This window comes from Calonectris borealis, chromosome 8 (genome assembly GCF_964195595.1).
Source record: "Calonectris borealis chromosome 8, bCalBor7.hap1.2, whole genome shotgun sequence".
In the NCBI taxonomy this organism is placed as follows: Eukaryota; Metazoa; Chordata; class Aves; order Procellariiformes; family Procellariidae; genus Calonectris; species Calonectris borealis.
In genome coordinates, this window is record NC_134319.1 from 12411931 (window position 1) to 12433910 (window position 21980).

At 46.8% G+C, this 21980-nt stretch overlaps 1 protein-coding gene across 3 annotated transcripts in view; it reads right to left on the minus strand.

The window, feature by feature from the left end:
- Positions 1–21980, minus strand: part of ST3GAL3 (ST3 beta-galactoside alpha-2,3-sialyltransferase 3) — a 187123-nt gene that overhangs the window by 6875 nt on the left and 158268 nt on the right. For all 3 annotated transcript variants that reach the window (XM_075155987.1, XM_075155986.1, XM_075155988.1), the window contains 2 exons: positions 21357–21503; positions 10892–11038 (listed from right to left, as the gene is read on the minus strand). In XM_075155987.1, coding sequence (XP_075012088.1) covers positions 10892–11038; positions 21357–21503 — 294 coding nt within the window. The remainder of the gene's footprint in view (positions 1–10891; positions 11039–21356; positions 21504–21980) is intronic.

Here is a 21980-nt window from a genome sequence, read left to right on the forward strand (position 1 = left end):
TTGAATGCAGGACCACAGAGGAGGAGGATTCCCTGGTAAGGATGGGCTTTCATCCCCTCCAAAAGAGCATTAGCAGAGTGTTCGCTCGGTGCGGTGCGGTGCTGCTCCCCCCGCCCGACAGCAACACAGGCAGGAGGGATGAGGCATGTCTTTGACACCAGCTCCGGTTACTGATTACAGGAGAGGGACTCACCCCACTGACAGACAGAGCTAATGAGGCAAAGGAAGCTGCATTCCAGCCCCAGCAGCCGCAGTGGGGAGAAGAGCTGGAGCAGATTTCTCAAAACTGCCGGAGAGAGGCAGGCACCTCGCTCCCATTGCCCCAACAAGGGAAAGGGAAGAAAATACACCCTAAACAGCACCCTGGGGAGCACAGCCTGGGTAGCACACACTGCCGGCACGGCCCGGCAGGCAGGAGGGCTCTGTGAGCCGGCTGCAGGGTCTCATGAAAAGCCAGGCCTTGGCAGGCTCAGTTTGCTTTGGCGCCAGGACCACGTTATGGCTGTTGTAAGGGGAAGTTCTCTTTTGCCACCCCTCACTGGGTAAGCACAGGTGCTCTGTGCAACCAAGCTTGCGGGCAAGTTGTCCTGGAAATCCTTCAGCTGACGCATTGTCCTGAGCTGCAGCAGGATGGTAAGAAAGAGGCAATGCTTCTGCCACCTGTGTTCCCACAGACAGGACTGTGCTGTCAGAGTGCTCATTTAGGCATTTTAAGCAGAGCGTTGTGAGCAGGATCCACATCTGGAGAAGGATTACATGAAGCAGTTGTGACGCTGGTGGTTTATTCCTGCTACTACTGCAAAGAAGCCTTCTCCCGCCCTCGGACGCTGGATGCGCTTTGGCTGTGCTGGCAAGATGCTCACTGTCCCTTCTGACTGCCTTGACCCTCTCTTCCCGTGCACACCGAGCCATTACTGCCTCATTTCCTACTCCTGTATGCCAGATTATTCACATTCACAAAGCTCCTGCCCCGAGTCCTGAAGCTACACCTCAGCATCACAAGCAGAAAACTCCAGCTCTTCTCTCATGAATCTGCACCTCCAGACAGCAACAGAGCAGCTCGGAGCATTCACTGACACCTCCACCTTCTTGTCCCCGCACGTCACTACCACCACTGTTCCTGTGACCTGGCAGACTGGCTCTGCCCTCTCCCACCTCCGCTGCTCGCATCGAGCAGGTGGCTGGTACAGCTTAGAATCACAGAATCATTTAGGTTGGGAAAGACCCTTAAGATCATTGAGTCCAACCGTTTGTTTCCACTTGTGCAAACAAATGGGCTGCTTGTCTGAGCCCACGGCTGGAGTAATGAACTTCTGGAAGCTCCACCAGGAATGTCCCAGGAGGCACCAGAGCCCTTCTTGCTGTTTGGGGATCAGGCTGGGATTTCCTTTGCTTCGGGTCTCTCTATGATTAGTAGATATTTGCTCTTTTCAGCGGAGAGAGAAACAGCAGGAGGAGAGTCGCTCCACAAGCAGATGCACTGTTATGGCTGTCTATCCCAGAGAGGTGGTAGTGGGTCTGATGTGTGATTGATTGGTCACAGTTATTAGACCAAAATTTATCACCAGTTAAAGCCACCTTTCAGGGTTATGCAAATGCAGCAGCCCCAAACCACCCGTCCTTTTTTTCCTGACGACTCCACAAGGAAGCACAAAACATCCTCTGTCCCTTCAAGAGAAGCCAAGTAGAATATTTTAAGACTAAGAAAATGTTTCAGATACCAACCCAGGAGGAAGGTAAGCTCCCCATCTGTAATCAATTACAATCGGGGAATGCCTCAGCTTCAGAGCACATTAGTCTTATCAAGTATATTGCAATATCTTAAAATACAGGAAGATAAAATCAGAGAGAGTGAAGTCAATGAGGAATGCATTCAAGAAAACCAGTAAGTTGTAAAGCAGAAGGTTTCTCAGTTCTGTTACATCCTCCATATTTCTGCAAGTCAGCAGCATTTCTCCCTGAAAACCTGCACAGCAACCACAGCAGCAGCAAGAAGTGCTACTTCACTGGTAACAGTCGGTTTCCAGTTTCCACTGGTGCTAATTTATCTCTACCTTTAACCTGCACTGCACTGCACTTGTCTCTAGAGCTGCTTATTTTTCAAGAAACATGTACTGAAACAAAAGGGAGGGCTGTGCACCCTCCTCTTTTCATGTTTAGGAAAGATTTACTCACAGCTCCTTTAAGCCCAGTTATTCTTATACCAACTTGAAACTTTAAACAGCTCTTTTAGCTCCTGCTTATTCTTAATACATACAGAGAGAGCAATTGTATCTCTTCTCGGTCTTCATTTTACCAAGCTAAACAAGCCATGTTTTCTTTTTCCTTCTACCAAAAGAGGCTGTTCATTTCCTCTATGAAAACTGGGAAATTTCCCAGAAGTGTCGTAGCTTCCTCTGTCCCTATTTACTCCAAATTTACTTCTCGAGAAGCAGAAAAAGGGCTCACCATTGCCTCAGACAGAGGCAATTCCCTGTCTCTATAAGAAGTCCTTTCCTCAAGTCTTTCCAGAGCTGTATTTGCCTTTTTTTCACAGTAACAGCCTGGCACTCTCATTTATCCTGTGATTTATTCATACCTATCTAAGCATTTTCCTCCTCTACCATTGCCAAATAATGCTTTCCCAGCTTAGTGTCAAAATTTCTGTAATTGCCCCAAACAGCATGACCTTCCATTCATACTCTTAGGTTTCATGCCACCCAGTTAACTCCTGTTCCCCAGGTGCTCATGGTCTTCCTGGATGGTATTTTGATCCTCCTTTGTATTGACCACACCTGGTTTTGTATCATCACAAATTCCACTTGCACACCATTGCCTTCTGTGCCAAAAATCATTAAAGCAAACACTAAACATGACCTCCTGTGGGGGAACTCCCAGCTGTCCATTCAGTGCTGCTCTTTGTGTTCTCCTTTAGAGAGACTATTCACATACAGGTGTTGCACCAAACCGTAGCTTCTGAAGCTTAACTAATAATATCTCACACGGCACAGTACCACACGCTTAACTGCACTTCAGACAGACTGAGCTACTACACTTCCTCTGTCCCCAGAATGAATTTTCTTTTAAATCAAATAAAGATATTAAATGAGTTTTTGTAACCTGCCTTTGGTAAATCCATACTGTGTTTACTTTCAGGATTTAATTATTCTTTCATTTAAACTCTGCTCTGAAGTTCTGAACAGTACCTCTAAGGTCAGATTAAGAGGTCTGAATTTGACAGGATTATTTTCCTTGCCTTGCTCCCATCCCCCCAAAAAAGAAAGGGAAAAGAGGTGTTATGTCCACTACAATCTAATGCTGTGGAACCATGTGTAACCTGATAGATTTATTGAGGACCTTTTCCTCTGCACTTGCAGCTTAATTAGCTCAATAGTACAGCGGTTGGAACAGAGATCGCTCAGGCTCTCACACCTAGTGCATTAGTTCCAACGGCTTTTGCCTTTCACTGCTGACCCTGTCATTTTCTGTTTCTATGAACTTCTCGCTGTAAGCCACCCTTTCCCTCACATTCATCATACCATCCTTATGGAGGTAATATATTCATTCACGTGGTTCCCACTTTGGCTATTTAATCCCTACGCCTTCTGCTTCCTTCACCTCCCTGGATGCCACAGCCCTCGTAATTCTTTCCTTGTTTCCATATTATTTGTTTGGCAGTGGGACTGTGCAGTGCTTGTTTTATTTTCCTTTGCAAGATCTAATTCAACTTGATTTCTGCCAGTTTCCACTTTATCTCTGTCCTTTCCAACCATCAGGGTGAAGTCTCCTGATGCTCTCCCCGACTCCTCTGTTACTTCTAACACCACTTTAAAGCAGTCATTTATGAAGTTATGTCTACTGCCTTTTTCTGTCGGTTCCTCCCTTGATGCAAACATGAATTGCAGATAATTTTTGCACTTTTCACAAAAGAAGTTTCAAGTCTACAGTGAGTCCATGAGCTTTTCAGTGCATCTGCTTTTGGTAGCCCATTCTCCTAGGCTAGGCCTAAATTCAGAGGTCAGAGTCTGCACACACATCCCAGTTCCACTGAGCGCCCTGCCAGCACTGCTGCGTGCCACCCCACAGTCTAGATACAGCCCCGCTTACCAAGCTCCCCCCTTTTGGAAGCAAAATCTGAGTTATAACATCCCTTCTGCTGCCTTTCCATTTAATTTAACCATGGAGGCACTTGATCAAAGGCTATTTCCTAAAATGTCCCTCTGCAAGGGGGGCGGATTGCAAGGGCGGGGGGCTGCTAAAAACAGCTTTGAATGGCCATCAGCTCTTCTTGTGCTCTCATGGTTGGTGAGAAGAGCCGTGCTAGCTATTGCATCTAGGAATACCTGGGCTTTCCCCTTGACAGTAATACTGGCTCCTACTGTACATTCACGACAGTGCAATTTCTGGTGGTACCTAGCACCCCTACAGACATCTGTGTTCAATGTTGGGGTCAGCAGCTGGGCTCTAGCACACCCCTGTAGATTTTTCACTGTCTTTTCCTACAGAGATCTTGTCCAAACCCTAATTCTGTTTTTGTCCATCCTCCAGCCTTCCTTTCCTTGCTGTTATTAGTGCACAGTGGTACCCCACGAGTGTTACCGTACTTCTGTCCCACTGAACAAGGCAATACCTGTGCTCTGGTCGTGACTGCTATTCCATCAATCTTTTCCAGATTTCTATTACATAGACACACAGTCCTTATGCACAGGAACAGCATGTGAGGCCTTCGTTCAGCCAAAACGCTGTCAAACAGGTGGCTTTTAAACAAAGACAAAAATGTATAAACCTCATCAGTCATCGCTGCCGGCCCCAAGAAAAAGCACTGCCCTTTCAGAGGTCCCCCTGCCCCAGCCCCTAACCCCCCCCCCAAAGCTGACCTCCACTTCAGTCTGCACCATGCCTTGTACTCCAATCGCAATTCATCAGCCAGGCTCGAATAGCTGTTTTCAGTCTATAAATCACCAGGCTAGACATCTGCCTGGCTTTCAAAGGAGTTTTGTTCTTCTTGTTGGCTACCGCAAACTTTAAGGTACTTGGAGGCCTGAAGCAGCCCAACCACCCCCTCCCAAGCAACTTGCGTTGATTTAAAATGCAAAGGACGGCTTCACAGAGAGAGCCCAGATGATGATAAAGCACTATTGTTTGTGCCTTTATGGGCCAAGACTCCAAACTTGATGTTTCTGGATTATTCTGAGAGGTAGCTGCTGGCAGGGAGAGACAGAGACAAAGCTGTGTGTCACTGCGTGCTGCAGGCCACCTCCCCTGGCCCTTGTGACAGCCCTTACACAGGCTGAATAAGAAGTGTTACAAGATGGTGTCCTCCAGCATCCCACAAAGACCTGCTGGGGAAGCGGAGCCAACGATCAGAAAGCAGCCATCAAAGGCAGCTGCACCACCTCCCCCTCGGGTCAGGCAGCGAGTCACTGAAGTGCCGGGCACAGCTGTATCAAAGGAGCTGACACCTCCAACAACATCGGTGCTGGCGCTTGATCTGCTTCTACAGTGAAAAGGAGACCAGTCAGCAGTGACACAAATGCCACAGATGGGCTCTGGATGGATAAGGGTGGCCTTTAACCACGCGTTCTCCATTTTTACCAACCGCAAGTGCATGAGGCAGTCTGCAGCCAGCTGCTGAGAAGACTGCTCGGGGTGCTCCCTGTGCGGCATCTGAGGTGACTCCTTGCTCATGCAAGAAACGACCAGGAGACTGAAGCTCACCTCTGGATCACAAGGCTGGGGAAGGCTGTGTGCTGCCAGGCTCAGGGCAGAGCACACAAGGAGGGATGCTGGGAGCCAGTCTTGTGCCTCGTTCCCATGATTTAGCACAGCCTCCTGCCCCCTCAGTTTCATCAACTCCTTTCAGATATGTTTTTACTATTCTAAACACTGTCACTTTCCCATCCTGAAATAATTTCTGCCTGAAACACTAGCCTGTTTTGCCATTAGCAATGAAGGTCTATCATAACCCTTATAGGCAGGTTCATTCATTTTTTTACCTGGAAAAGCCTTCACTGTATTTTAAAATTATTCTCTTTTTCCTCACCTCCATTTCCATGTTTCCTTCGCTATGTTCCCAGCGGATCTGACACTTCTACATTAATAGAAGACAGTGATAAAATAGAAGACCTGTGGTAAAAATACACTTTTATGGAGTACTTGGGCATGAAGCATTACAGGACCTGAGCAAGAAATAAAAATACAATAAACTATATCAAAATTCAGCTCCGATGGACTCATTGCCACGAAAACGGAAACAAGTGAGCAGACACCTTGGCAAGGACTCAATCATTTTCTGTACAGCATTCATGGAAGCAGCCAAGGGTTGAAAGCTGTTGCAAAGTTATTGGGAATAGGGAAAATAGTAACTGAAGGGAGATGACACACTTGAACATTCTGCATTTTCTAAGTTAAAACAAAGAGACAGGATCAGAGCTGAAAAATCACCTGTGAGAATTTACACAACAGCACGGGGTCTACTGGGCAGCAGTCTCCCAGTAACAGACCAGAGAACAGCTGAGTGTCTTCATACCACCCAGAAAACCCCTGCTGAAGTGCAGGCCAGGGACTCTGCTCCCCCGGCCATGATGGGGAAGAAGAGGAGAGACAAGGGGGGAAGGTGCTGGGCAGCGGAGCTGGGATCGAGGGGCAGTTTTGCACTGCAAGCACTCATCTTCCAGCTCACAGCCTGAAACTGAAAGCACTGCACCAGTGTGCTACCAGCTCTCCGGCGCACGCTTATGAACAGAAAAGGGTCTTCTCCACCAGGTCTGCCTGGACGTGCCCTGGCTGGAGCACACCGAGCTACCCAGGAAAGAGGGTAAGGAAGCCATCCAGGACTAAACTGGAGAAATTTACTCCCATGAGCACTTACAAGCACAGGAGAATCCATATGTGTTCTGCAGCCATACTACTGACCAGGGTCCCAAGAGCATAAACTCCTCGTGACTGGTAACACCAATGAAGCTCCAGAGCATCTGCCCCTTCGCAGAGCCTTTTCCTCTGGGGCAGGAAACGCCTGCCCAGCCCCCGTCAGTCTGAGATGCTGGAAGAGGCAGTGGAGGCAGCTGCCTCCTGCGGTAAGCAGTTGCAGCACAATCTTGGACCTTGAGGGCTTTTACTCCTGCAGGGAAAGTAAAGACTACGCAAAACTGTACACTCGGGCTGCCTGTTTCGCCTCTTGGAAATTCGGCTGCCAGTCTCACAGAGCAACAGGAAAAATCACATTCATTTCCACAGAGATTTTATCACCTCAGTCTTGGCATGGGAGAAGCATCTCCGCCCAGCTGTGAGCAAGCCAGCGCATTTTGCTGGCTTTTTTTTATGTAATCAGAACAAATTCCTTGGAGATGAGTCACAGGGTTTCAAGGGTGTCCAGAGAGATGTCAAGCAGGCCTCAAGTGTAAATCAGTGACACACCTTGCTGAGAGGATGCATGCTCGCCGGCAGGCCCATTCCCCCTGTGGACACCAGGCAAGGGAAGGGGCTCCATGGATGTTCCTAGGGACGCCCCCATGAGCCACACACACACGTGTGGCACCTCCGGACCCAGGACACTGCTGGTGTTTACATTTCCTCTATAAAGACAGTGATGGTTTCAGGGTGGAGCTGGAGTGCGTCCCTGCAGCTGCTCTCCAGGCTTAAACACTGAAGATTTTCGGTCATCTGGGCTGGAGGAGCCCAGCAGACAGAAAAAAGATTTGAACTTCAGAAACAGAAGTTCTGTCTCACCAAAGCCTGGTCAAACTGCAAGGGGCTCCTGCCTGAGATGTTCATTATGGTGGAAGAGCTGCATCTCATGGCAATTGTTTCAGTGCTGTGATGTTGCTACGTTAAGCAAACCTTTTCCACTCCCCTAGCCAGGAACGAGTATTCCAGCCTGCATGGGTCTGCAGGCCAGACAGAGGACAAAGATGATACTTGCATAATTTCAAGGCACAGCTTGCTTTAGTGGCTCCTTTAGAGGCTGAAATGTAGAGGAGGACCAGGAAGAACTAGACCTGGACACAATCCCAGAGGCCCAAAGTAACACTGAGGAAAATGCTGTAGATGCTCTTGGGCCTTTGGGTGCCAGAGCAGAAGGAACAAAAACCTTGGTGGAGCTTGGCTCTGGATCAGTCTTCTTTCACTAGTGCCAAGGGCAATGTTTGGCACAAGGTGCTAATGCAGGGCAGCCTCCCAATTTGCAAACCACATGCAGGTCTCTCTTCAAGCAGAGTGTGCAGGGCGCTTCCAGTGTAGACTGGGGCAAATCTCCATTTTTGTTTTCTTTGAGGGCAACTGCAGAAGACACAACCCAACTATCATGCCCTTCACCTTTCAACTTCACCCTCAGGTGACTAACAATTACCAGCTACCATTAATATTAAATGGGAAAGAAAGAAATGCAATCCTCTCTCTGCTCTTCACATTCCACAATATCACAAACCATTTGTCATATTGGGAGGGGTAGAGGCAGGAGGAGCATTAATTATTGATACTCGGGAACAGATGGCTTTTCTAGTACCAGGGCAGCGAAATGTAAGAGGACCTGTGGGTGAGGATGTGAGGATTAGATGGGCATACATGTATCAGATAACCAGCCTTCAAGTGGAACGGAACCTTCCTCCTAGAACCAGCTCCGCTGGCCTGCAGAGTTCTCATCAACAGCCCTGGCTGCAGAAACAAATCCACTGACATCTGAATTAGTGAGGCTTCACCAGAACCTTTCAACGCTCCCTCACCTCTGTGCAGAACATCCTGGACACGATGACAGCTTCCAGACAGCAGAAGCCTGACAAACCAGGCACCAACTGGTCTCTCTAGGAGACCCTAATGGTTGCATTTCACATGTTCATCCTCAGCTACCACCCTGTGCCATGCAAGGTTTATTCCCGAGACCACATATGGTGTCCAAGAGCGACTCCCTCCTGTCTTCCACTGGCTTCTGCATCCCACTCAGGGTGCTGGCCTCCAGAATCAAAGATGCAAGTGATCTGGACCAGTGACTTCAACCAAAGACACTGTCATCCAACTCTTTTTGCCAACTTTTCCCATTGATCCATGTAAGGATCAAGAGCAAGATGACTTCATTTTTGTCAGCTCCTGTGTAGGTATCCTTGAGGTCAGAGACACCTACCATGTTGCAAAACAGGCTTGGCACAGGACACCCGCTGTGAGTGTCCCCATGTCCAAGAGCAGACCGTGGGACTGACAACCTTATGAAACAGGAGGAACAACTGGGCAAGAGTGATTCTCCACCAAAGGTAGCCAATTCACCAGAGTGGACACAGTGGCACCGCAGAGACAAAAGCTTTTCCTGAAACTTTCATTAACAGTCTTTGTACCCACTGCTGGAGCCAGGCATCTGCATCCATTTTCACTCTGCTGTAATCATGTCTTTGCTGGAAGACTAAGGAGCCAGCTGTACTAACTCAGACCTGGGCCTGAGTAGCCCAGGGTCCTGTCTCAGGCAGTGGTTAGAAGCAGACACCCAGGGAAGAGTCAGAACTGGGCAAGCCAATGGTGATACCTCCTCTACTACTGCAAGAATGATATTGCTCAGCTATTTTCCGCTCGGAGATTTCACAAGCCAGATACCACCTCTGTACATAGTGAGTCAATTCAGTTTTCCTCTCGGGACGTATCCCTTAAATCCTGTAAATGGGCACTCACTTTCCCAGCCAGGACAGATTAAATCCATGGTTATTCCGTTGAGCAAGGCAGACTTTCTTGCTACCTCCACAGGCCCAGAAGGTACCTCAGGACAACAATGTCCAGCCCCTTGATATATTGGGGACCTCCTCACAGTCTTTTCCCAAACTTAGTTTGTTCTCTTGGCCTCTGCTGAGAGGTTGTTCCAAAGCCTCATTACTTTGATAATTAGAACGCTCTTCTCATTTCTCAAGCTGACTAATCACTGATTTCTAATTCCTCTCAGTCTGCCTAGGGTCATGCAGCCTGCAGCCTGAGAGAGTCCTAAGACACATACAATCTTGTGATTTGGAAAAACACAACTTTCTAGCTTCCCTTCCAGCATGGATCAATGGCAAAGGGCTTGAGGTGAACAAATGCCAAGTGCCAGGAGACAGCTACTGTCCGTGAATAATACAACTTTGCACAACGTGGAGTAGGATGGAGAAAGTTTCCCTACCTAGGAGCCAGTAAGAAGGGGGAAGCAATTTTAGAAAGACCTGGGCAACATCTGTGCTGGGAAAGATTGAGCTCTACCAAAAAAGCAGCAAACCTTCCCGCTATAGACGCTTTGACCAGTGTCCGAGTTTGCTCTAGTTTGGTACAGGAGATGGAGAGACCTGAAAGAGTGTCTTTGTACTGCTGCATTATATCAACACGAGAGCTTTTGTTCCTCTAAAGATGCTGTCCATCTCACTGTGATAGTACCAGAAAATGTTTCTAATGTAGTTCTAGCTTTAAAGAGCAGACTCCACAGAGCCATGATGTGTTTACACTAGCTAACTGCTGCTGAACAGTCAGCTGAGAGCTAACATGCACAGGCTAATCTCACCTCCCCCACATTTCACAGGGGCTGAGGAGGGGATCATCTAGCAAAAGAAGCCTATGGATTAGAGAGCAATACAATGGATCAAAAAGCAGGAGGAGGCCACATCTTTTCAACCCCAGAGCAGAATTGCTCCCTTTCACCCTACTTGAGTTAACATTTATGTGAATCTTTTCCCTGCTGCTTGAATGAATTGCATTATATACACATTCCAGAGAACTTTTCCCAGCAGAAATAACCGTTAACACACATTGCGTTTGGGAGAATGTCTAGAATTTTACAGGCAAATGCATGGGTGGAGCTGTGTTTTGACCCATACAGGAAAGCTGTAAGTTGACATCACCATCCCAGTCAGGCTCTGGAGTCAGGGCGGTCGGCGGCCTTGGGAGGAAGATGTGCTCGGCAGGAGCTCCCTACCTCTTTGATGGCAGACATCTTGATGTTCTCATAGTAGTGCAGCGGTGCATTGGGTGAACTCATGTCATAGCCAAACCCAGCTACCGCCACCTCATCACAGTTGTGGAGCGCCATGGTTATTGCTACGCTTCCCAAGGTGGGGATGTTCTGAGAGGAGAGAAAGCAGGAATGGAAGTCATTAGCAGGTTGCCATTTCTATTATCAAAGATTTCCTCTCACTGTCTCTGCTCACAGGGGCACTGCTGCTACTAAGCAGAAAATCAGGAACAGGGTGTTTGGCTATATCTGCACATCAGCTGCCCAATGCCAGCTTGCGGGGTCAATAGCCTCCCGACTTGTAAAGACAATCATATGTTAGCCAGCTTCCTGCAAAACATCTAGCACAAAAGTAGCGGCTCTTGTTTGAGGCTCTATGGCTCTCCAGGGGAGTATTGCAGGGCAGAGGGATTAATGCAACTGGTCAGACTCTCCTTCCACAACTTTGCTGTCCTGAGAACGGGGCAGCAGACAAGCTGGAGGATGAATCACAGTGGATACATTAGTTTTCTGAAATTAAAACAGACGTAGATACCGGATTACTATTCTGTGCACATTATTCGCTTCCAGCTAGGCTAAGGAGGAATACTTATCCCAAACGGGCCACCACACAGGAGCAGAAGTGAGGAACAGTACGAACTCTTTATTTTACTGATGGCAAAAGCAGTTTAAGGAGGCTGTTAAACAGCTCTGGGAGATGGAGAGATCAGGCAGACCCAGTCAGCAGTGTGCACTGAGACCCCTTCCTTTGCTCAGGGGCACCCCCACAGGCAAAGGGCACTCAGCATACTGGGAAGACGAGGAGCAGTGGGAAGCCAAGCAGAGATGGGTGCTAGCACTCCGAGCAGGGACACCCCGACTGTCCTCTCTCGTCTGCTGACCTGCCATTTGCACCAAAGTCCAGCCTCAGCCCTTCCCATTTCACCTGGCTTCGGCCGAGGCCCTGTGACAGCAATGCTGTACGGCTGCAACTCCTCTTGTGCGTTCAGATGAACATGACCACTGTGATAGACGAGTGTTTCCAGTGTAAAACCCTACCTCTCAGACTCTTCTAGCTCCCCTTTAGCCAGATGAATCCAGAGGTAGCTTTACCCCAGGGGCTAGGGAGAGGCTGAGAAATCCACCCACATATCTTATCTTCATTTGTAGAGCATCCAACACCTGCTGTATCAAAAGCATCACGAATTCAGAGGACATGCTCAGACAGTCACCAAGGGTGACAGCCTCTTAACTGAGATGTAGAAACCAATTGCACGCTTATATTTTGCCTTTAAAATGGTTTACCCTGAACTAGTGAGCAATGCTATTGCATTTCACCTAATGTTCGTAACAGACTGGGAACACAATGTTTTGAGTTTCTGCCTCTGGTTCAAAGGAACCGACTTTTGGCAGCACACTACCTTGCTCACTTCTGATTGCCTGTCCCAAGATCAACAACTTCCAAGCAAAAAATGCCACCCATACCCTAGCTGAGATGTGCAGAGCTGGGAGCACAACCCATGTGCTATGGAGAACTCCACTACAGTGCACTGGAATTACACTAATCTGAAGACAAATGTGCAAAAACTGCTTATGGCTAAATCAGTGAAACATTAAATTCAAACATTTGCAGTGCAACTGTAACAGTGCACATCTGAAATGAAAAGACCTTACTACATCCTCCAGTGCCAGCTCTAGATGTTAGGAAAAACAGCAGAGTCATTTTGTTCTCACTGCTTAATTTCAATTGATACTCACCACAAACAATATTGGTTTTATTCTGGTTACTTTAGTTAATTGTTAATTCACTGGTAGCCATAAAATATCAAGGAGGGCTTTAAAAAAAATTGGAAAAAGTTTATTAGGCAATGATAAGAAAATTCCCCGAATTTCAAAATATGCAAGAACATCCTGTCTTCCCAGGCACAGCAGTTCAAATTCAGATATTCTCAGCTTTATGTTTTACATAGGAAATGACATTCAGATGTCACTGGAATTGCATCAGCTGGTAGTGGACTTGCCACAAAACCCTTTCCCTCAGCTGAGCTGTAGTTACAGTGTCCAAAACATAGTGAGTAAATGGTTACGTCCTTGAGAACGTGTCGTCATTGGGAATAAGATGGCGTTAACACCACCCACACTTGCATTGGGCCCATTCCCACGGTACAGCTCAAGGGAGACACAGGGTCTTTGCCTGGAGGGAATTTCACTGGCCAAGTTAACAGTTAAGAGCTAACTTTCTAATGTGAGTCTTACAAACTACAGAGAATTAATCATGCTACCCAACCTTACGGGAGGATTGCCAAACCACCAAAACTTTCTTTCAAGCATATTCTTATTTCTGTTTGGAGAATAACAGATTACAGAAATCAAAAGTGAACTTTCCTTTGGTCACCAAATATCTGCCTGACTTCTTTCTACGTATAATACCTCCAATGGCCTTAATGGAAAAATAGGAGATAATTTTCTCATCTGCTTCTGTTCTTCAGTAGTTCCTAACATGCCAATATCTCAGTACTGCCTGCTCCTCTCTCAAAAATGATTAAAATACCAAAGACTATCAAAGACTTCCTAACCTCTTGGATTGTAGTAGATGTATCTGGTTTGGCCCCTACAACTATCAGAAAATCACAAGGTGTTCTTAGCAAAATAGTTTTGTATTGCCCTAAAATCACATTCAGAAACCGATGATCTGATGGCAGTTTTTAATTAAATTATGCCTTATTGATGTTAGCACCCTCCAATACCAGGGTAGCTACAGCCTAGTGCGTGTGTCCCCCTTGAAGACAGAGATCTGCAGCCATTCACACCTTCACTGCTGAGATGCAGCCTCATGTCCCGCTGCTGCAGTCAGAACCCTGGAAAATACTGTAAAAATTATTACCCCTGCTATTCACCGAGGGCAGTAACTGCCAGGGCAGCAGGGGCGTGCTTGCAGAGCCCACCCTTAATAAATGGCGAGCGTAACAGCACCTGCTAAGAGACGAGCGTGAGTACAAATTGTGTGTGCACCCACATACGCCTGGTTCAAATATACATAACTGGGCATTTGCTCCGAACTGTTTATGTTAAAAAAGAAGCAACCATCAGACAGATTAAACAGTACCTGGGGAATTAGAGAGACTTGAAAAAAAAGGAGCCACCTTGAAGAGAAGCATAAAAGAAGCATGATTGCCGGTTAACTACATGTCGTTAGTAAGTCAATATAGTGCTTTGGTCCTGATTTGGTTTAAACTATAGAAACTGAGCGTTTTTTCTCCTCTGACAGCCTGCTGAGCTTCTGCTACTCCTTCCTTCTGTTGAAAATGAAGGACTGCTTCATGTCCAGCTTGCAGCATGGGAAAGAGATCTAGGGATATGTCCCAGGCTGTGCTGCAGAGAAGCCAACTCAGCAGCGTTCTCCAGGTCCAGGGGAAAGGGCTCTCCTCTCCTCTCAGCAGGGAAGTGGCAAATGAGAGGGGACATGTATCGGAGAGAGGAAACAGTTATAATTATTCTCTGGCTGCATCTACACAGCTTCCAAGCTCTCCTGCTTGTACACAGGCATTTAAATTTGTTTGCTGCTAAGCTCTGATCTGGACCTAATGAACCACGTACAAGCTTTGGGGCAAGTTGGGGGACAGGTCGCTCCAAAAGAAGTTAGGCATCATGGACATGGCTGTGCCAAACCTGGCTTGCTATGCCCTGCACAATGCGTCAGTGCTACCTCACCACACACACCCTTGTGCCGTGCCCCAAAGACATACCAAAGCAACCACCACACCTCTTGCGTTGAGTTATGAAAATAAAACTCTAACAACTGAGCAAGAGGCCTCTTGTTATTCTAGGCCATCGCTAAAGAAAAAACCCAAAATCCCAACATTTCGCCTCAGGAATAATAATCTTGGGTTGGACCAGCTCAAAGCCTGTCTTCCAGCTCATGGTTCTCTATGTGCCTGGGTATTCCGGTACTACCAAGCAGTGCTGCTTTCAACCAAATGGTTGAAGAACGGCAGCCCAACAGTGGCCAGTGCCGAGGCAGGAGCCTCCTGGGATGCCCTCCAGCCACAAAAAGACTGGCCAGCACAGGCTAGGCCACGGCATGGGGCTGCCTGGAGTGGCCCAGCAAGACCGCTGCTCCAGATGTGGCCATGATGAGTTTCTGACCTGAACTGGCGCCCACCGAACAGGGAGAGTTGGGAATGGCAAGACCCCAGAAAGCATAGGCAGTCCTCTCCCCCTGCCAGTTCCCTGCCACAAGCCTTGAACTTGGCCTTGCAAGCTCTGTACCCCCTACTGTTTCTCATAGGTTTCTGTCCCAGCTGGGGTCCATGGTGGTACCAGGTTCAGCATCGCCTCTCCAGCACTGATAAACAACTGCAAGGGCAACCTCCCTGAATAACGTGGCCTGAACTGACAGTCCACATTTCCAAGCCTGGCCTGCTTGTCTAAGCCCAAACATCTGGAAAATGTAGTATCTAATATAATGCTCCCCAGGGATCAGCCCTTTGCCCGGTCCCATTTGAGAGAATGCAGCACACTGACGGACGAGCTAGAGATGACACCAAAAGGCCACCTGACAAACAGAAGCAGCAAACACAACAGTGGTGAGCGCCACGTCACCGCAGCAGTGCTGGGCAAAGGCTGCCTGTGCATCCAGAGCGTGGCTCTTTCCAGGGGCCCGCTGGCACACGTCCTCCATGGGTGAGGTGAGCACAACCATGGTGGATCCTGGGAGAGAAAAGCATAAAGACAAGAGAGGCAAAGATCTCTGGTCTTGTGCTGCATCAGGGTTCATTGCAAGTTCTGTGCGGTGCAAACACAACCAGTCTGCACCACCAGGTCAGGCACCCAGAAATGCCTTTAGCAGTACAGACAGACATATGACAGGTTCTCCTAACTGCTCCTACACTGCTGCAGCAGGAAAGATTAAAGGCTTCCCCTCAAGACATTGCTGTTTCATCTTCCATTGGTCCCCGTGAAGAGGCTTTAAAGACTAACTTCTACTCACACAAGAAAAGAAGCCAGTCAGCAGAAATGAACACCAGCCCTCATGGGCTTGCTCTGGAGATCCAGTGCTGGCAACTGAACCAGGGGTCTGTAACTGCTCTTTGCTTGGTGCATGTGAAAAGCTCTTGCTGCTTTTCATTCCATGCCTGGGTCATTCCTGTGTCACTGCCTGCTGGACTGGAAGGAAATGACTGCTGTAAATCTGGTTTTAGAAATATTTGACTCCCTTAATATGTTAAATGAGTTCCAGTTATTTATGGGATTTTACTTAGCTCAGGGTAAGATGTATTGGATTGTTCAGACTATTCTAATTGTTACCTTTTTCACTAAAAGGGTAAGCATTGCCAAAGAATAAATTCCCTAAAAACAATAATGCAACTAGATATTCAAATTAGTTTGACTACTATATTAATTTATTCAAGGGAAAACTTCAAAAATTGCTCACCTAGGAAAAATTGCTACCTTAGTTTTATCAGTTATAGACCTGATCACCTAACAGCAATAAAGTGAAAACAAAAGAAATACAGAACAAAACTATAATAGCCATCACACACTATACACAACAGTCACTGTATTTTCTCTTTGTTCATTTATGTTTGCACAGGAACAACCCCAAACCTACTCTTTGCTTTCCTTAGCTGGCAAGTTTGGAAATATGGCATAAAAAGCAATTTAGTACCACTTATTGTGAGCAGACGAGTACCTGCAGAGTGGTCCCTGTCACAGGAGCTTATCACCCACAGTGCTGCTCCCACAGCTACCTCCATCCATGCACAGGATCAGCTGCAATAGGGCTTCAAAAGACAAAGCAGAGCATCTCCAACACTATTCCTTCACTTTCCCTAGTTATCACTTGCTGTAAGCCGGAGAGAGCCTCCAGAACTGGCGGTCTGCAGCAAAGCAAAAAGGAAGGGCCAGAGGCCTGTTGCTGGAGGCATGACAAGCTGGCTGCCCAGCAGGTTTCCGCTCTGCCATTTAACTGCTGAGCTCCTATACAACTTAGCCCAAATCAAATATCTTTGACCACATCTAACCTGATGCACAAGCTCTGATTCACCACTTGCCATAGAGCAGATTCCTGTGCAATGCAAGGAGTATTTCTTAAGGACCTAACAATTTAACAGGGGGCAAGCAAGGGCATGACTTTACTACACGCCGGCTGCTCTGTGGTAACCACGTGTATGCTTCACCCTATGCTAAATGGGAGTTCATGGTCTACTCTTTCATTGAAAAGTAAACTCCCTTCAGTTGCTTTGCATTTATCATGTGCAGAAGCACGTGGTTGGGCATTTACCAAGAAGCGGCTGGTATGCATTTACCTGCTACCCTATAATGGCTTGTCTGAGTGTCCATTCCCCAGCAACTCATGGACTGATCATACTGCAGTGGTAATGGATTGAACAATCCAGGCCGTGAAACAGATGTGCTGTCTTGCAAACCCAAAGCTTAACAATGACACTAAGTCTCTATATTTAACTGACTGCAGCTGCAGTGGCCCTTTACCTGCCCCTCTACCTGCCTTAGAAGTTGCCGTCAGAGTGCAAAAAAAGGAGAAGGACGCAACTGGAAAGGATGGAGTGGCAGACTGCTCTGCTCCTCTGCCATTCCCCACCTCCCTTCTGCTCCATAAAGACCCAACAGGTCCCAAGACACGGCCTTCACACAGTGACAGTCCAGCAAGAACAGCCCAGGAGACAAAGCTTGCTGACACCAGGGCAACCCAGTACTAATGAGAGAAATGGTCGTTACGACCAGCAGGGGCGCTGAAAAACTGCCTAAGGAGCAAAGGGTCACCACTGGCATCTCCACAAAGGCTGCCTGCCCACAGGCAAAACGACATATCAGCAGAGAGAAGCCCTGGGGCAGGACGTGCTAATGCTCCAGCATCAGAGGTTAATCCCCCGGCTGTCAGCACTCTGCAGAGGTGCTAATCCATGGCCGGGTGCCTGATGCAACCTGATAACCCCTCCTGCACACGGCTCCTCGTTCACCAAGTTGGTGCTGAGGCTGCGTGAAGTCCAGAGGAGGATGCTTTATCTCTTTAGTAAGAGGTCCATTTCCAGTACACGAACAAACCAAAGGCTTACAGTTTTGGGCAGCAGAGCTTAATCTCAGAAAAAGTTAAATCATAAGCAGTTCCATGGATACACAGCACCAGCAGAGAGAGAGAAACAAACACCACAATCTGCACTGGAGTCCTCAGAGTCCTGGTAATTTGTGTAATCTGAAACGTTCTCCTGGCCACCTCACACCATGCTCAGGGCTCCCGGAGGAGTCAGAAAGCCACTGTTCCAATGGCTCTGAGTGCTACTGAGTGGATAGGACTATTCACTACACAGCAAAAAGCACCATGGCAATAACCATCCCTAGTGTGGTACATGCAGCAGGCAATGACGCCTCTAAACTGATGTTCATGCTTGTCCCCCAGCAAGCCGTCTGCAGTGTAAGGTAGGTTATTGCATGCCTGAATTACCAGTTGCAATACCACTAACATCTGGTTTCAAGCTCAAAAGACCTGTAAACACAGAACTTCCACCTAAACGTAAATCACATACATACACCTTTGGCTAGTGAGACCTCCAAGCCTGCACTCCACTCCTTAAGAGGATTCTTTAATCAAAGAGAGGATCTTTACTAGCTTGTTTCTTTCGTGCTAAACCATCTTCAGGCATTAACATTTAATTTTCCCTAGACATTGCTAGGATCCTAAACTAAAGTTTTTCTTTATCATCAGCTTATCACAAGAAAAGAGAAGTCCACATGTAGTAGGAAACAGCTCTCCCTTTTCTTAAGACTTCAGTAAATGGACTGAGGAAACTCCTGAAAAGCTTTACCGGTCCCAGAGAGAAGTCACTGTTCATTGTGGGTGACCAGTTTTGCTCCTTGCTCAGACTTTCGGCTACTAATGCCACAAGTGCAATCAAAATGCACATCTCAGTTGTAACCCCCTACTATCCTCCAGAACCACCTGGCCCAAATTATATTATCAAAGCAGAGGATGTTACTACATTCACTCGTTATTGAATCCTGGGAAAAACGCTTTGAGATCAGCCCCAAACTATTTTACTAGCTCTCCTCAACCTTGCTGAAAAAGCCCCCAAATTACAAAGTTAATTGGCAGCACATTGTTACCATATGTGGTGTGCAAGAGAAGCACTGAAGTTTATTTAGGCATCAGAACCAAAGAAGAGTGGAATATTACTGCTCTTTATGAGGATTTCATGTTGGCCTTGATTACTAAGGCATCCCCAGCCTTGACCCTCCTGTGTGTAGCCTGCCCAACATACCACAGCACGCTGCAGTACGGGGGCACCAATCTGTCCTCATCCCGGTTCCCCAGGAGAAACTCAGGACACATACTGTTTGCTGTGCTTTTGCTTACTAGACCTCAGCATTTTCCTTTTCCATTTTCATATGCTTCCTTCTTGAGTAAAGTTTTCCAGGCTGTCTCAAATCTCTAAAGCATGACCCTGAACCCAACCAGCTATGCTCTGCGGCTGCTGGGTCACGCTGTCTCTTGTGGAGCAATTCTCCTTGCTCTAGCTGCCTCACTCATCTTGCTAGATCGCTGTCAAATCTTTAATGAGAGTTGGATTCTTGGTCTACAGGCTCTGATTTCCACTCTTCCCATTTAAACTCTCAGTGAAAAAAGGTCTGTAGCAAATTTGTATCACCAGGATCCTACTCAGAGTCTTCTCCCCTCTTTACGCTGGCAGCAGTAGCTTCTGTGGGAGCCTTTACACTGATGCAGCAGCATTCACTAAAGCACGAAGTCCCAGCAGCTCCATGACAGCAGTCCATAGTTGATGTCTGCAGTAAAATTTGTACCCACAGGCTAGAAATATTCTCTGTCTGTTTTTAAACTCTGACAGAATCACTATATTAAAGAGTGTCCTTTGCACAGACAGCACAGGGTATACTAACATCCCAGCCCCAGAGATGCACCTGCAGAGCTCCTGTTGCCCCATCTGAAGGAATGAACTACAATTTACACAATCTAGCAAAGGTCATGGGCAAAGACTGCTTGCCTTAAAGCTCCATAAACTATTTTTAAATGCTCAAATGAACTTTCATGAAGTGAAACATCAGGTTTCAATTAAGATGCCTTCATTTCCCAATCTGATGTGTGTTAAACAACCTATCAAAACCTCATAAACTTCAGTTCACAGCATTTTCATTTCCGGATTCTCTCTTCTCCTCTCAGCTTAAGTAATATCTTGTGTATTAAAATAACGTGTTTAAAAATAAAAACAAATCTGAAGAAAATAAAGGCAAAAGTCTGATGATTTCTGTCCTTTACCAGGGCAGCAGTCCTTGTTTTCTGGAAGACAAATCAAGACCACATTGTTCTAAGGGTAAGTTCCAGAGAATGCAGAAAGGTGAAGTAAGTTACTTCCTAACTGACGGGAACATTTGAGATAAGATACCTTCAGTGCACAAAGCAAAAATCCAGTGCTTCCAGAACCCCATGACAGCTTCTGTACGTACATATGCAGCAATGCATTTCACAAAAGACCCATTCTATGTGGCTGAATCTGTCTGCACATCTTGCACACCGCATTTTAAGAAGAGAATTTCCTATCTCCAGGCACCCATCCATCTGATCTGCACAAAACAAACGTCTCTAATATTTCTGAAGACTTCACGATATAATTGGAGCATGGAAAATCAGGTACTATTCTGTCTAGTCCAGATCCATGTTGCAACATGGCAAATCTCCTGTACTGATAACAATGGAAGGACAATGCCAGGGGCAGAGCAAGCAGACTTTGTCCAGCAAAAGTGCTTCTCTCTGGATTTGTCAGCTGCGCTAACGTGCCCAAAAATGTCACATGTGGTCTCTATCAACAACTATATTGCATGTGTACATGAGTAATTTACCCACCCAAGTAGTACTTTCTCTAATGGTTGATATATTAGGTAGAGCAAATATAAATAGGTTCTGAGGACAGCATTGCAGTGTGAGATGATCCAGAAAACCCAAGTCACCATCTACTGCACACTAACACTCCAAAAAGCTGTACTGGGGCTGAGAGATGTGAGAATGACCATGAAGATATTTTTTTACTAACTATGACCTAAAACTGTGTTTTGCATTGTTTTCTTTTGTAAGCTTTTACATCTAAAACTTGTCACTGTAAGATCAGAATTTCTTACCAAAGGTCTCATAAAACACACCTTTACCCTCTCTTACTATAAGCCTGGGATGCAACTTTACAATTGCTTTCAAGGCACTGTTGAAATGTTGATGATCCCCGACAAAATCCTCAGTATGTTCCAAGGAAGGATCTTGCCTTGGCCTGAAGGAGGCTGAGCGCTGCCACCATAACAGAGCCAAAGTCCTTTCCCTTCAGTGTCCAACAGCGGAGGCCCAAAGGAAAAGTAAGAACAGCGTAAGCCTACTCTGCTGCTTGGTCTCTCGTCCTTCGCTGTGGTTTTGCTTGCTTTGCTTTATACCTACCCCTCTGCCCATCAGGCCGTTGTTGAAAGGCAGTCCAATGAAGCTGAAAGCTGCCTCCTGGATGAAGTAGGGATTCAGGATACGTATCTCATGAGGTTCTCTTGGGACACGAGTTGCCACTGACTTCCAAAAGCCATCAGAGGCACTCTGGTAACAAAAAACAAGGAAAAAAAAGGGAAGATAAAACAACAAACACAATTATATACAAAAGACAGCAGATTGCTATTATTCTTTAAAAAAAATAATTAAAATGCACTTCTGGCAGCAGTTCCCGCTGTCCCTGCTCACTGCCACAAGGCACTAGTATAAGGTTGTAGTGGGGGGTGCGTCCTGGAGGGGTGACAGCAGCACGTGCAGATGCACTTGAGCTAGTCTTGATGACAAGCGTGAGGAAGACAGAGAGGCCCGGGCTTCAGCATGAATTACCCCCTCCTTGGTGCCATCTTTTCACTCTTATTGGCACTTCAGCTAGTTTGGTTAATGGCTTAAGCATTCCAGCACACCCTGTGATTACTCCCACCTGCCTCCAAGAGGATGTACCATGGGATAGCAAATGCTTTTAAGAACATTAAAGAACTCTTTAAGAAAGAGCTAAAAACGACCGTACAGCTTTACTTTCAGCGT